General features: G+C 37.6%; 1 protein-coding gene across 6 annotated transcripts in view; it reads left to right on the top strand.

Annotated features, from left to right (window-relative positions):
• PHF6 (PHD finger protein 6) overlaps positions 1 to 4,018 on the top strand; it is a 48,801-nt gene extending 44,783 nt beyond the window's left edge. For 4 of the 6 annotated variants that reach the window (XM_061408374.1, XM_061408375.1, XM_061408377.1 and 1 more), the window contains 2 exons: positions 418 to 547; positions 878 to 4,018. In XM_061408374.1, coding sequence (XP_061264358.1) covers positions 418 to 547 — 130 coding nt within the window. In that variant the 3' untranslated portion in view covers positions 878 to 4,018. Of the gene's footprint in view, positions 1 to 417 lie in introns of all 6 variants that reach the window. The other 2 variants (XM_061408372.1, XM_061408376.1) reach the window with 1 other exon arrangement.
• Positions 4,019 to 13,632: the final 9,614 nt, after the last annotated feature.

The raw sequence follows: 13,632 nt of genomic DNA on the forward strand, positions 1-13,632 counted from the left end.
TGCCTGGAGAATTCCATGGGCAGAGGAACCTGGTGAGCTACAGTCCATGGGGTCAAAAAGAGTCAGACAAAACTGAGCAACTGACATTTTCACATATATACTGAAAATTGATATTTTTATGTTGGCTGAAAACCTTTTTAATCTCATTGGGCAAAGTGAGGAATTGCCTTATATTTGAACATATGTGGTAACTTTCATCCTAAACCAGAGGTTTTATTTGAGATGAACTTTTTGTATCTCATTAATAGAGTGCTTTCCTTTCTATTAAATAGAAATGAACCTTTACCTAATTGTGGAGAGTTTTTGGATGAGGAGACCATATTTTAAATGGGCGTCAACCTCGTCCACTAATGATGTAAATATGTTCTCATCAATAATGACAAAACATTTTGAGATTCTTATCTTTCATCATTGTAGACTATATTGTAAAAATCATAGTGGAAATGATGAGAGAGATGAAGAAGATGAAGAACGAGAGAGTAAAAGCCGAGGAAAAGTAGAAATTGATCAGCAACAACTAACTCAGCAGCAGCTTAATGGAAACTAGGTATGAAAGTTAACTATATTGGCTGTGTTGTCAGAATACAGTACACACTGATAAATATATATTGAACTAATAATGTGCAGTTTGGTTTTTTTTTAATGCTATTATATTTAGTTAAGCATGTTACTAGAATGCTGAGGATGTGTAGGCTTGCATAGTTTTTTTTTCTTTTAACTAGCTGATTTTGTAACTGTAAAAACAAGCTATCCACTTTATCAATAAATGTAGTTGTAGTGTCAAACCAATAAGATATTCTTGCTCCTCAATAACATTTTATTTATTGTGCTCCCCTCAAGCATCATATTTTACATTTTTTTATCATCTTTTAAACAGGTTCATGGGACAGAGTTAGAAAACTGGGAATGAATAAGACATCCATAACTACTATTCTTTTTTCACTGTTTTCTAAAATCAAAAAGGGTTTGTAACTTTTTACTGCCCAACTCTTAGATCCTTCATTGAACTGCCTAAAAGCATCTTGTTTGTTTTATGAGCCTTCACTAGATGGCAGAGTTTGACATGTTGATATTACGTAGCTGTAGTTTGCAGTTTCTGGGAAGCAATTGAAACACTATTAACCCTGTGTATAGTGTCAACAGTTAAAGCAGACATTGAAATGAAGTAAGCTATATTTCTGGACTGAACAAAGTTCTACTGTTTAGAATGTCTAAGTTTGTTTAGTGGATTCATACTCAAGGGAAAGCGTAAGCAAATTTCACTTTACAGTACAAACATGCCTCTGGTGGCAACACATGGGAATTTTTGAATTTTTTTTTCCACGCTCAAGTAACGGAGGCTAGAAATGAAGAGAACCTTCTTTTTCTCTTGGCTTTGACAGCACATGCTAAAAAATCTCTTCCAAGAAGTGTGCTAAAGCTTTTCATTTGGTTCCTGTTAAAGTTGTTTTCACTGACCAGCATGGACTCGGGCAACTGGTGATTATAAGCTTTGAGCTCCAGTGCTTATGCCAAAATTCTCTTGACAGTAAACCTCTTCTCTTTTCATGTCATACAAAGAGCTTCTAGCAAAATGATTGGATCCTTTCAAGTTTAAACTAACATTTGGCAACAGCAAATGAAACCTCTTTAAGATTTAAGGGGTTGCCACTTACTAAGGACTTTAGCCACCATGTCTGAAACTTGTTCCTCTCAAGTGCCGTGTTTTTGTGGAACACTTCATATATTGGCCCAAAGTATGTAAGGAGGTCTCATGTGCTGTAGAAGTAAAAAAAAAAAAAACAGTCTTTGCATAAAACAGTATTTATTTTTAATTTTGTGACCACTATTTTAGAAACTTTATTTAATATTTTTAATGTTTTCATTCATTGCTTTGCTTATCTATAAAATAGGCTTCTGTGACCTATTTTCCTTCTGGTAATGTTCGGTATTGTTTCATTGATCATCAGAATTGTTTCTCAAAGCCTAAGAACCCAGCTTTTTAGAAAGGATTTTCACACTGGCATTTCTAGCTAGTGATATTTTCTTCCATTTACCTGCTGAAGCACATTTATCTATTTCTTTGTGGCAAAACCAAAAAAACTTTAGTTGTGTTCTGCCTAATATTACCATAGCACCTCAGTATCAAGGGTAGGGATTCTGATTTCTGGTTTATTAACCTACCACATTAAAGCAGATTAGCCAACAAGAAATAACATGTTAACTTGACTGTACATTGAGATGTTCTGCAGATTATGGAAAAGCATTTTAAAAATGTAACAGGTGGAAAATTACACTGTGCTTAATGACTGATTTTTTTTAACTGCCAGTCCCTTAAAGTCACATTTGTCAAGTGTGTATTCACACATTTACTTAAATCAAGGGACTCAATGATTGCTTTATTTTAACCATCTTTTATTATTTTTAGAAGGAAACTAGCTTTAGTAGTGGATTGCCCTATACGTTGTTCTCCTTTTGCTCTAAATATACCATTGGATTTTTTTGTGTATGTATGTGATGAATTTTCAAAATTCACCATGACTTGAAGTGCAACGACAGATCTAGATGTTTGTTTACCAAGCTATGTGACTTTTCCCAAAGGATCTGTACTTTATTTCCTTACAGCAGCTTGAAACCCATTATTTTAAATCTTTGAATCACTGTGTCTAGATCATTTTTACATTGTGTGCCATAGACTTACCCACGGAATAATAGAGCACCTTCATTTTTGGACAACTACTGTAATGATATTTTTAGGAAAAATGGAAGGTGCCAAGGGGTAATAATGGCCAGTCAATAATCATATAATGAACTTCAAATACTATAGCTGTCAGTTAATAAATTTGTTATGTAATAAAGTGTATGACTTTGTATGGGTTTCTTCAACCCTTTCTCTGCCACTAGCAACCAGAATAGCACTTTACCATTTGGTTGGCTAGATAAGTGGCTGGCTACCTATTTTTCTCACTGTGGTGTCATTGGCTATACAGTCTTTCATTAAAAATTGAAATGTAAATTGAAGTCACATGAAAAATCACCTTCGGTTGTAAACTTCCAATATTTTGATTCTCTATCCATGTTTTCGTCACATGCTGAGTAAAAGTGCCTTACAATGTAAAAATTGTACAGTACTTATGTTCCCAAGTAGCATCATCATCTTTTGGGTAGTAATTACATTGTGGTATGAATATTTAGAAAAATGGACCTCAGCAGTGTATTTACTGTTCATCTCTTAAGTCCTTAACTGTAGTTTTAATAAGCATGACATTATTTGATAAGTATATAACATTTACATCATTTCAAAAAATACTGCCATGACTGTCCTTTATGCATATTTTAGCTTAAAATTTTGAAGCATTTTTTCTTTTTTCCTTTTTTTTTTGTTTTGTTTTTGTTATCGATATTAAACAGTGTAATCTTTGCAAGCATATATTGAAGATTATTCTGGAGCATTTATTGCCTTACCAGAAATGTTAGTAAGAAATGTTCTTTAGAGTAGAAAGATAGACTTGAGTTTCTATACTTTAATGAGCTCTTTGTTCCTGGGGGGAGGGGGGTGGGAAGGGTGAGTTTTACTTTCATCTCAATTTATTAAAAACCCACAACTGAAGTACATTTTATTTCAATGATCATCAGTTTTAGAATTTCAGATAGTACTTGCTCTGGAGTACATGTTACTCAAGATATTAAGAGAATAACAAGATATGTAGATCTACTGTTAAATCAGAATCTATGTACTTGAACAAATGTGTGAATCTTAAATATCTCAAAGCAAAAGAAAAGTGTTCTAGAATGTTGTTGCTTTTTTAAGAAGCACTAAAGTTAGACCAAGGTATACAGTTTTGTTCTAACAGACATTTAGGTTATTGTAAAGATAAGGAATGCATTATGGGTCAAAATCAAACATTCCTCTCATATTATGTATATTTTGTTCCTGTTATATTGGCTTTATTTTCAAAATTGTAGTTTGTAGTATTAGTTTCCTTTTATTGGTATTCTTGCATATACTATTCATTCAATAAATGAGTTATGACTTTCATGTTTGTACTTATGTCTTTTTTGTACAAGGGTATGATGAAGCTTATCTGTAACTGCAATAGTATTATGTTCCTTTTAGTCTTGCTATTATTTCAAGGTGAAATGCCTAGTTTGTTTAATAACTTTGTGGTTAAATAAGTATGAAAGAGAGAAAAATGTGAATTTGAGTTAATTTTGACGTTTCACACATAAGGCTTTATCAGGGAGAGAAACAGCAAATCTTTCAAAAGTATAATAGAACTGCATTACATCTTGTTTCTTTTATCATTACATGATTCAGATACCTATGACTTACATCAGATCCTCTGAAACCTAGTTACAAGGCGATTTTAAAGATAAACCCAAACTCCTAGTATAGTTTATCAGCTTGCTCATAAGGGTGCAAGGTTAATATCCTTGTCATAAAGGAATTCCATCTTAAAGATTTAAATATACTTCCTTTACTGTGGACACTTCTAGCAGTAGTGCTCATATATTGAGGTGGTCCTATTGAGGGCAGAAATCAAAGTTTTGGTTGGTAGAATATACTCATTCCATACATATAATTTCTAACCTGCATGCCTGCATCCCTACTCAAGAGGAAAAAGAAATCAAGCAAGAGATTGCTGATTAATGCTGGAACTAGAACTATAGTGTGCTTTATTGCAAATGTTACCTGTCATGTTTGAGTGAGTGAGTGTGTGTGTGTGTGCATGTGTGCGCACATTGAAAATCCATTACTGAGCTTCATTTTAATTACCCAATAAAAATATGGAGAAGAGAATTATGTGGTTTTTCTTTAGCTAATTGAAACTATTCACAGCTGGGGTTTGGGATTGGGGTATTTTTGTTTTCTTTTTTCAGCATTGCTGAGGTCATTCCAAAGCATAAATGTGGTAGAATTTCCTAGGAAAATTCTATGGCCAGTCCATGTTTTTAAGAGAAAAACCCAGTCCCTGTGACAGTGCTGCTTTATGTATCAACCAGTATTACATAATTTTGCCTTGTTCAGATAATGAGGTAACCGAACTTGAAGGACAAGGCAAAAATATAGTCTTGATTTTTATTCAGAAGATGAAAGCTATAAAATACCTATGGAAGTTAATAATAAGTTACTATGGAAGTTAACGATAGCATTTTACTTTGTTACACTGTAGCAGACATTTCTGCCTGTGGTAAATGTACTGAAGTCAGCCAGACCTGGGTCCTTGTCAACATAGCGGATCCATAAACTCCCAAATTCTGCCTTTGCCTATACATGTCTGCTGCTGCTGCTAAGTCACTTGAGTCGTGTCCGACTCTGTGCGACCCCATAGACGGCAGCCCACCAGACTCCCCCATCCCCGGGATTCTCCAGGCAGGAACACTGGAGTGGGTTGCCATTTCCTTCTCCAATGCATGAAAGTGAAAGTGAAAAGTCTATAGACTTACAAATGTGTTTTATGTTGGGGGTGGGGCCAGTGGTGTGGAGATAGGGAAGGTACAACTGGGCAAAAAGCGTTCTGCTGTGTGAATGATAATAGTCTAAGAGATTTATGTGAAAACAAAAGTACTGTTTGAAGAGGCAACCTTTTAAATGGGACCTGAGAGAGTAAATGTTCAAGGGAGTGTTAGGAGCAGGGAGGTAGAAATAAACTGTAATATGGACACTGGATTTAGAGCTGTTGAGTTTCTATAAAGTCGTGTATACAAAAGAGTAAGGTTTTTCTGTTTGAGTAGCTTTAAAATTGGAGCTATTAAAGTCATATATAGCCATAAGAAGAAATGAAGTGCTGATTCATACTAACTGGATGAAGCCAGCTTACTACACTATGATCATCATAGTGTAGGATTCTGTTTATATGAAATGTCCAGAAGAGGCAAATTCATAGAGACGGAATGCAGATTAGTGGGTGCCAGGATCTGTGGGGGGCGGGGGCGGGTAAGAAATAACTGGCATGGAGTTTCTTTTGGGGGTGATGAAAATGTGTGAAATTAAATAGTAGTGATGGTTATACAACTTTGTGACTATACTAAAAACCACAAATTATATACTTCAAAGGGTGAATTTTATGTTATGTGGACTTTACCTCAGTTTAAAAAAATGTAGTCATTGTGCAACATGAAAATATACAGATGTATAAAGCAAAATGCTAAAATCCCCCTTTTTCCACCAGCTTGTTCCCCTGTACTTGATGTGTATTCTGCCAAATGCTTATGTTAAGATATAACCTAGCATAAATAGTCTTATGCTGTACTTCCAGTTCTGCACCTTGTCTTTTTCACTTGAACAACACTAGAAAGTGTCAGCACAACGAGATTTCTCACATTCTGTTTAGCAGCGCCATGGCATTGGAGTGTATGGATGAACTGCAGTTCTGTCCAGTCTCATGTACATCTTCATGTTCTTAAGTAATTTCTTAGGCTATATTTCAGAAGTGGAACTTCTAAGTAAAGGGTATGTACATTTAAAATTTTGATTAAAAAAATCACCATCCAAAAAATTAGTACCAATTTAAAAGTCCACCTGTAGGGACTAAGCTTCCCTGCTCTGCTACTCCAAAGGAGTGCTTTTTAATGAGAAAGAGGTGTGGAGCCTTTAAAAAAAACATACATGCTCTATAGAGAATTCTGTGGAGTTTTGATTTTGCTGTAAAGACCAAATAGACTATATCTCAAAGTGGAATATGAATTATCTTTGAGAAACTGGACATTATATTTCATTTGTGAAAAGATTAAGTCAAAAGGCTTTGTTTCATATGTACTATCAACAGTTTTGTATGTATTATTATTTGTATTAATTATTGGTGAATCATTTGCCTTCATTCTGCTTTCTGAAAAGTAACAGCTTGCTCATAGCTGTTCATTGTTGCCAGATGGATTTACTGTGTGTCCAGGGTCAGATGTGACTCAGTTCAGTGTACTTGAAGGGGTTGTGTACTGTTTTGTTGAAGAATTCCTATGACCTTTTTCTGTTGAGATGGTTCCTACTCCCCAAACACTGTCTAACAACTGGTCAATTATGTAAAAAATAAGGTAGAATCACTTGACCTTTTCAACTAGTTGGTTTGTCCTTGTATGAATAAAATCTAAGACTAACTAGAAAAAATGACTTGATATACATAACATGCTTTTAGCTTATCTGCTAGAATTTTTTTTCATTTAAGAATTTCAAGCACCAGTTACCTGCATGTCTGAATATAAAATAAGAAATAAGAGTAAAAATAACATGAATAGGGGCCTCCCTGGTAGCTCAGTGGTAGAGAATCCACTTGTGAATTCAGGAGATACGGGTTTGATCCCTGGTCCGGAAAGATCCCACATGCCATGGAGCAACCAAGCCCATAAGCCACAACTATTGAGCTTGTGCTCTAGAGCCCGGGAGCCACAACTACTGAGCCCAGGTGCTGCAACTACTGAAGTCCAAGTGCTCTAGAGCCTGTGCTTCAACAAGAGAAACCACAGAATGAGAAGCCTGTACAGTGCAACTAGAGAGGAGCCCCTGCTCGCCACAACTAGAGACAGGCCTGAGCAGCAAGGAAGACCCAGCACAGCCATAAGTAAATAAATAAATTAGGGGAAAAAATAACGTGAATATTTGGTTATCAAGAAAGTTTCTAAAGAATAAATTGAATTTACTCAAGAATGAATTGATGCCACTCAGTCAGTTCAGTTCAGTCACTCAGTCGTGTCCAACTCTTTGCGACCCCATGGACTACAGCACGCCAGGCCTTCCTGTCCATCACCAACTCCTGGAGTGTACTCAAACTCATGTCCATTGAGTTGGTGATGCTATCCAACCATCTCATCCTCTGTCGTCCCCTTCTCCTCCTGCCTTCAATCTTTCCCAGCATCAGGGTCTTTTCAAATGAGTCAGTTCTTTGTATCAGGTGGCCAAAGTATTGGGAGTTTCAGCTTCAGCATCAGTCCTTCCAATGACTATTCAGGACTGATTTCCTTTGGGATGGACTGGTTGGATCTCCTTGCAGTCCAAAGGACTCCCAAGAGTCTTCTCCAACACCACATTTCAAAAGCATCAATTCTTCAGCACTCAGCTTTCTTTATAGTCCAGCTCTCACATCCATACATGACTACTGGAAAAACCACAGCTTGACTAGATGTACCTTAGTTGGCAAAGTAATGTCTCTGCTTTTTAATATGCTGTCTAGGTTGGTCATAGCTTTTCTTCCAAGAAGCAAGCGTCTTTTAATTTCATGGCTGCAGTCACCATCTGCAGTGATTTTGGAGACCCCCAAAATAAAGTCTCTCACTATTTCCATTGCTTCCCCATCTATTTGCCATGAAGTGATGGGACTGGATACCATGATCTTAGTTTTCTGAATGTTGAGTTTTAAGCCAACTTTTTCACTCTCCTCTTTGACTTTCATCAGGAGGCTCTTTAGTTCTTTGCTTTCTGCCATAAGGGTGGTGTCATCTGCATATCTGAGGTTATTGATATTTCTCCTGGCAATCTTGATTCCAGCTTGTGCTTCATCCAGCCCAGCGTTTCTCATGATGTACTCTGCTGCTAAGTTGCTTCAGTCATGTCCGACTCTGGGCGACCCCATAGATGGTAGCCCACCAGGCTCCCCTGTCCCTGGGATTCTCCAGGCAAGGACACTGGAGTGGGTTGCCATTTCCTTCTCCAATGCATGAAAGTGAAAAGTGAAAGTGAAGTCGCTCAGTTGTGTCTGACTCTTCGAGACCCCATGGACTGCAGCCCACCAGGCTCCTCCACCCATGGGATTTTCCAGGCAAGAGTACTGGAGTGGGGTGCCATTGCCTTCTCTGCATATAAGTTAAATAAGCAGGGTGACAATATACAGCCTTGATATACTCCTTTCCTGATTTGGAACCAGGACTTGATGCCATTAGTTTAACATTTTGTGCTAATTGGGTATTTATGACTTTAGCCAATTATTTTACTTAAATAGATTTAAGTCAGATGTATAATATTACAAATAGCTTTTCTTTTTTCTTTTTTTTTTTTACAAAAAATTCTTTTGAATATTTTACCAATAACTTGACCTTTGGTTATGTTTCCTCCCCTTTTTTTCATATGCTTATGAAATAATTAAGTCTTTAAGGAGTAGCCACAAACAGGATAACTACACTAGAGAGTTCATTTTTGTAACTTGAAACTTTAGTAATAATGAAGACTGGTATTATTTTCATTTCAGAGTTTAGCCAGACAACTTAACAGAAAGGCTTATTTTCAAATGTTCCTGATCCTTAAGCCCAATAGGCTTATGTTCTATATTTAGTATTGATTTAGTATTACCAGGAAGCAGTAATTCTTCGGACCCTGGTCTCATGTTCTCTGTTAGAGAGCAAGCATAGAAGATAAGCAGTGTCTGAAAGTTTGCAGATCAAAGAGCTGAAATTTTGGCATTATCCTCAAACACAATAGTCTTCTCAGACCTCCCTTGGAAGAATGGTTCTTAAGTGATTCACCTTATCCCATGTGTCCAAGCAGCCTAGGGCAGGAATCCAGTATGCTGGGGGTGGAGATGAGGGTGGGGGCCAAGGGGCAGGGAAAGGGGTTAAAAAAACCTTGGTTGCTTAGGAAAAAGGCTTGACAGGTTTTCTTTTTCCCTGGGAAAGAGGCAAGGTAGGAAAGGATTTAGGCTGCCTTTACTGCATTTAATAACCAGAGTCACTCCATTTCATGAAACTTGGAAATGCAGCCAACTGTTTGTAGGCCATTTCCTAGAAAGGTGGTTGACATAAAACTTTAAAACGTTCCTATCTTTATTCTTTTTTTCCTTTGATGCCCTCCTGGAAACTATTTCCATGATCTATACCACTCTTTCAAGACTACTCCTTTCCTGACTCTTCCCCCTACCTTGATCTAAATGTTCCATGGTGTCCTGGTCTTTGCCCTCTTGTATTGTTCTTACTTGTCACCACAATCAACTGATCAAACTGTCACCTGTGTGACCGCAGGTGATTAGTTCCAGTCCCTATCGGCAGTCTGCTCCATTCACTGAAGCTGCGTCTCAAATGGGACACTATGCTATTCTTCTGGACATTTTTACCCAATGTGCTGGCTACTCAAGCATGAGTGTCACATCAAATTGTCCTGACCTGAATTTTATCTGCCTGTTAATGATACCATCAATCATAGTGATAAAATTGATCTGCTTTGATTTCCACATATACTTCTTTAGAATCTCATTCTGTCTTTTGGATCTATTTTTACCACTGATAAACTAATTTGGATTCTACTGGGTTTTGTTTGTTTGTATGTTTTTCTTTTGAACTTTTGGCCAAGATTCCTAACTTGTACTCTGTGCCCATGTTCACCAGACTCTTAGTTCCTTCATTTTCTTTGGTCTTGCTTCCTTAAATACTCAGTTTGGATAAGATGGTTAATGAGCTCCATTACCCCTTGACACCACTGGCCTCAGCTTCCCACTTCTCGTAATTCTCTTCCACTGTTTGCTTCTCCTCTGCCTAGAGTTTACCGTACTCTTACTTTGGTGGAAGATGACCTGCTAGAGGAAATCCCAATGCAGACTGATGCCCCATAAATACTGGTGTTTGGTCTCAGATTCTCCATATCAGTCTGCAGTCCTTTGTACTTACAGATGGCCTCCGGATTTCGGTGGCCTTGATGAGGTTGCTGACTCTCCACTTCCATTATCTCTCATCTTTTAAATGCAGTTGAAACTAGTACTCTGTGCATAGAGCTGTGAGAATTAGAGGAGAGAACACAGACTGAAGATCTCCATCCCCTAATACACTGTCCCTTGTTCCTGTGCTTCCTTCTAGTTTTACTTTACCTTCTCTTTTCATATAATTTTCTTGAAAGTCAAGTCTTCACTTGATATTTCCACTTCAATATTTTTATTATACACTCTTTAGCTCACTGTATGCACTTCTGTCTACATCTCTCCATTTCTCTCAACTACACTAAAACCACTCGGGCACAGTTCACCAGTGACTGTTGCTAAAGCCAATTTGCGCTTTTGAGTTCCTGTTTTACTTGACTTCCTTGACTCTATTTAGTGTCCATATAGTCCACGCTCCATCACACGGTTCTCTGCCAATCTGCTTTTGCAGATGACCCGAAGAGAAGAGTAACCCACTAGATGACAAGACCGAAACTGAAAAGTCCTTCTGTTGGTTGGGACTGTGCATGGACTGTCTACCTAGCCCCTCCCCAATAGCAGAGGTTTAATAGGTGCCTGTGCAAAATCACCATCTGGTTTCCTTTCCTTGGCAGAGGACCTACAAAGACAGAGTGGAGGGAACCGTAGGTACCTGAGAGGTAAAATGGTGGAAGGGAAAGTTGAGAGAAGGAAGATGTTGAGGCCAGCGCTGTCATGAGGTAATGAATTTGATTAGCCACCTTGCTTGGGAAAATGCCACATAATAAAGATAACTCAAAGCTTGAGGCACATCAGAAAGCAAAGTCATTTAATGTACACCGATGCTGAGTCACTCAGTTGTGTCCGACTCTTTGTGATCCCATGGGCTGAAGCCCACCAGGCTCCTCTGTCCATGGGATTTTTCCAGGCAAGACTATACTAGAGTGGGTTATCATTTCCTCCTCCAATGTACATAGATACACATATATAAATCTTGCTTAGTAGAAAAATAAAAGTTAAGGTATGTGCCTATTTATGAAACCTATGAAAATCATCAGAGGTATGATGGTAAGACCAAAATCTGGGAAACTGTCAAAATTCTAAGCCCATTATGAGATAGAGTCAGGCAGCAGACACCTGAAAAAGAGCCACACAAGAGCAGAGTGAAGTGGATAAATTGGGAACTTTATGGTCTGAAAGTCCTGGATTTGAGTCCTAGCTTTGTGTCCAGTAAGTGGTAAACTCTGAGCAAGGTACCTTCCTCCTCTCAGTCTCAGCCCCTACACCTCTGTCAAAATAGTATCCATGTTATATGTAATATATATCCCTTAAACCACTGGGTTGTCATAAAAAGCAAATAAGATGAAGTGATTTTAAGTGAAATTAGCTGGTTCATGGTACAGGAAAGTAATAAGTATTTCCTTTTCCACATGGTGATCCTTCAGATATAAAAGTGAAGCTATCCTGTTACTTTTTAAAGTTTTTAAAAGATATTTTCACTATTCACAGATGACTTGATGCTCATATGACAAAATTAGAAAAATGCAGATAATTTTTTAAGTTTAAAAAATTTTTTTAAATTGAAGGATAATTGCTTTACAGAATTTTGTGGTTTTCTGTTCAGTACATCAACAAGAATCAGCCATAGGTACACCCATGTCCCCTCCCTCCCAAACCTCCCTTCTATCTCCCTCCCCATCCCACCCTTCAGCCTGTCACAGAGCCCCTGTTTGAGGTCCCTGAGTCATACAGCAAATTCCCATTGGCTATCTATTTTACATATGGTATTGTAAATTTCCATATTATGTTCTCCATACATCTCCCCTTCTCCCTCCTCCCCTCCCACCATGTCCATAGGTGTGTACTCTATGTCTATTTCTCCATTGCTGCCCTGAAAATAAATTAATCAGTGCCATCTTTTTAGATTCCATATATATGTGTCAGTATACGATATTTATATTTCTCTTTCTGACTTACTTCACTCTGTATATTAGGCTGTAGGTTCATCCACCTCATTAGAACTAATTCAAATGTGTTCCTTTTTATGGCTGAGTAATAATATTCCATTGTACATATGTACCACAACTTCTTTTTCCATTCATCTGTCAGTGGACATCTAGGTTGCTTCCATGTTCTAGCTGTTGCAAATAGTGCTGCAGCGAACATTGGGGTACATGTGTCTTTTTCAATTTTGGTTTCCTCAGGGTATATGCCTAGGAGTGGGATTGCTGGGTCATATGGTGGTTTTATGCCTAGTCTTTTAAGGAATCTCCATACCGTCTTTCATAGTGGCTGTATCAGTTTACATTCCAGTTTACCAGTTTACATCCATTAGTTTACCAGCAATGCAAGAGGGTTCCCTTTTCTCCACACCCTCTCCAGCATTTATTGTTTGTAGACTTTTTGATGATGGCCATTCTGACCGGTGTGAGGCATATCTCCTTGTAGTTTTGATTTGCGTTTCTCTAATAATGAGTGATGCTGAGCATCTTTTCATGTGCCTGCTAGCCATCTGTATGTCTTCTTTGGAGAAATGTCTCTTCAGGTCCCTTTCCCACTTTTTAATTGGGTTGTTTGCTTTTCTGGTATTGAGTTGTATGAGCTGCTTGTATATTTTGGAAATTATTTGTCAGTTGTTTCCTTTACCAGTATTTTCTCCCATTCTGACGGTTGTCTTTTCACTTTATTTGTAGTTTCCTTTGCTGTGCAAAAGCTTTTAAGTTTAATTAGGTCCCACTTGTTTATTTTTGTTATTATTTCCATTACTCTAGGAGGTGGGTCATAGAAGATCTTGCTTTGATTTATGTCATTGAGTGTTCTGCCTATGTTTTCCTCTAAGAGTTTTGTAGTTTCTGGTCTTACATTTAGGTCTTTAGTCCATTTTGAGTTTATCTTTGTGTATGGCATTAGGTAGTGTTCTAATTTCATTCTTTTGCACGTAGCTGTCCAGTTTTCCCAGCACCACTTATTGAAGAGGCTATCTTTGCCCCATCATATATTTGTGCCTCTTTTGTCAAAAATAAGGTACCCACAGGTGCATGGGTTTATCTCTGGGTTCTCTATC

The sequence above is a fragment of the Bos javanicus genome, chromosome X, assembly GCF_032452875.1.
Source record: "Bos javanicus breed banteng chromosome X, ARS-OSU_banteng_1.0, whole genome shotgun sequence".
NCBI lineage: Eukaryota > Metazoa > Chordata > Mammalia > Artiodactyla > Bovidae > Bos > Bos javanicus.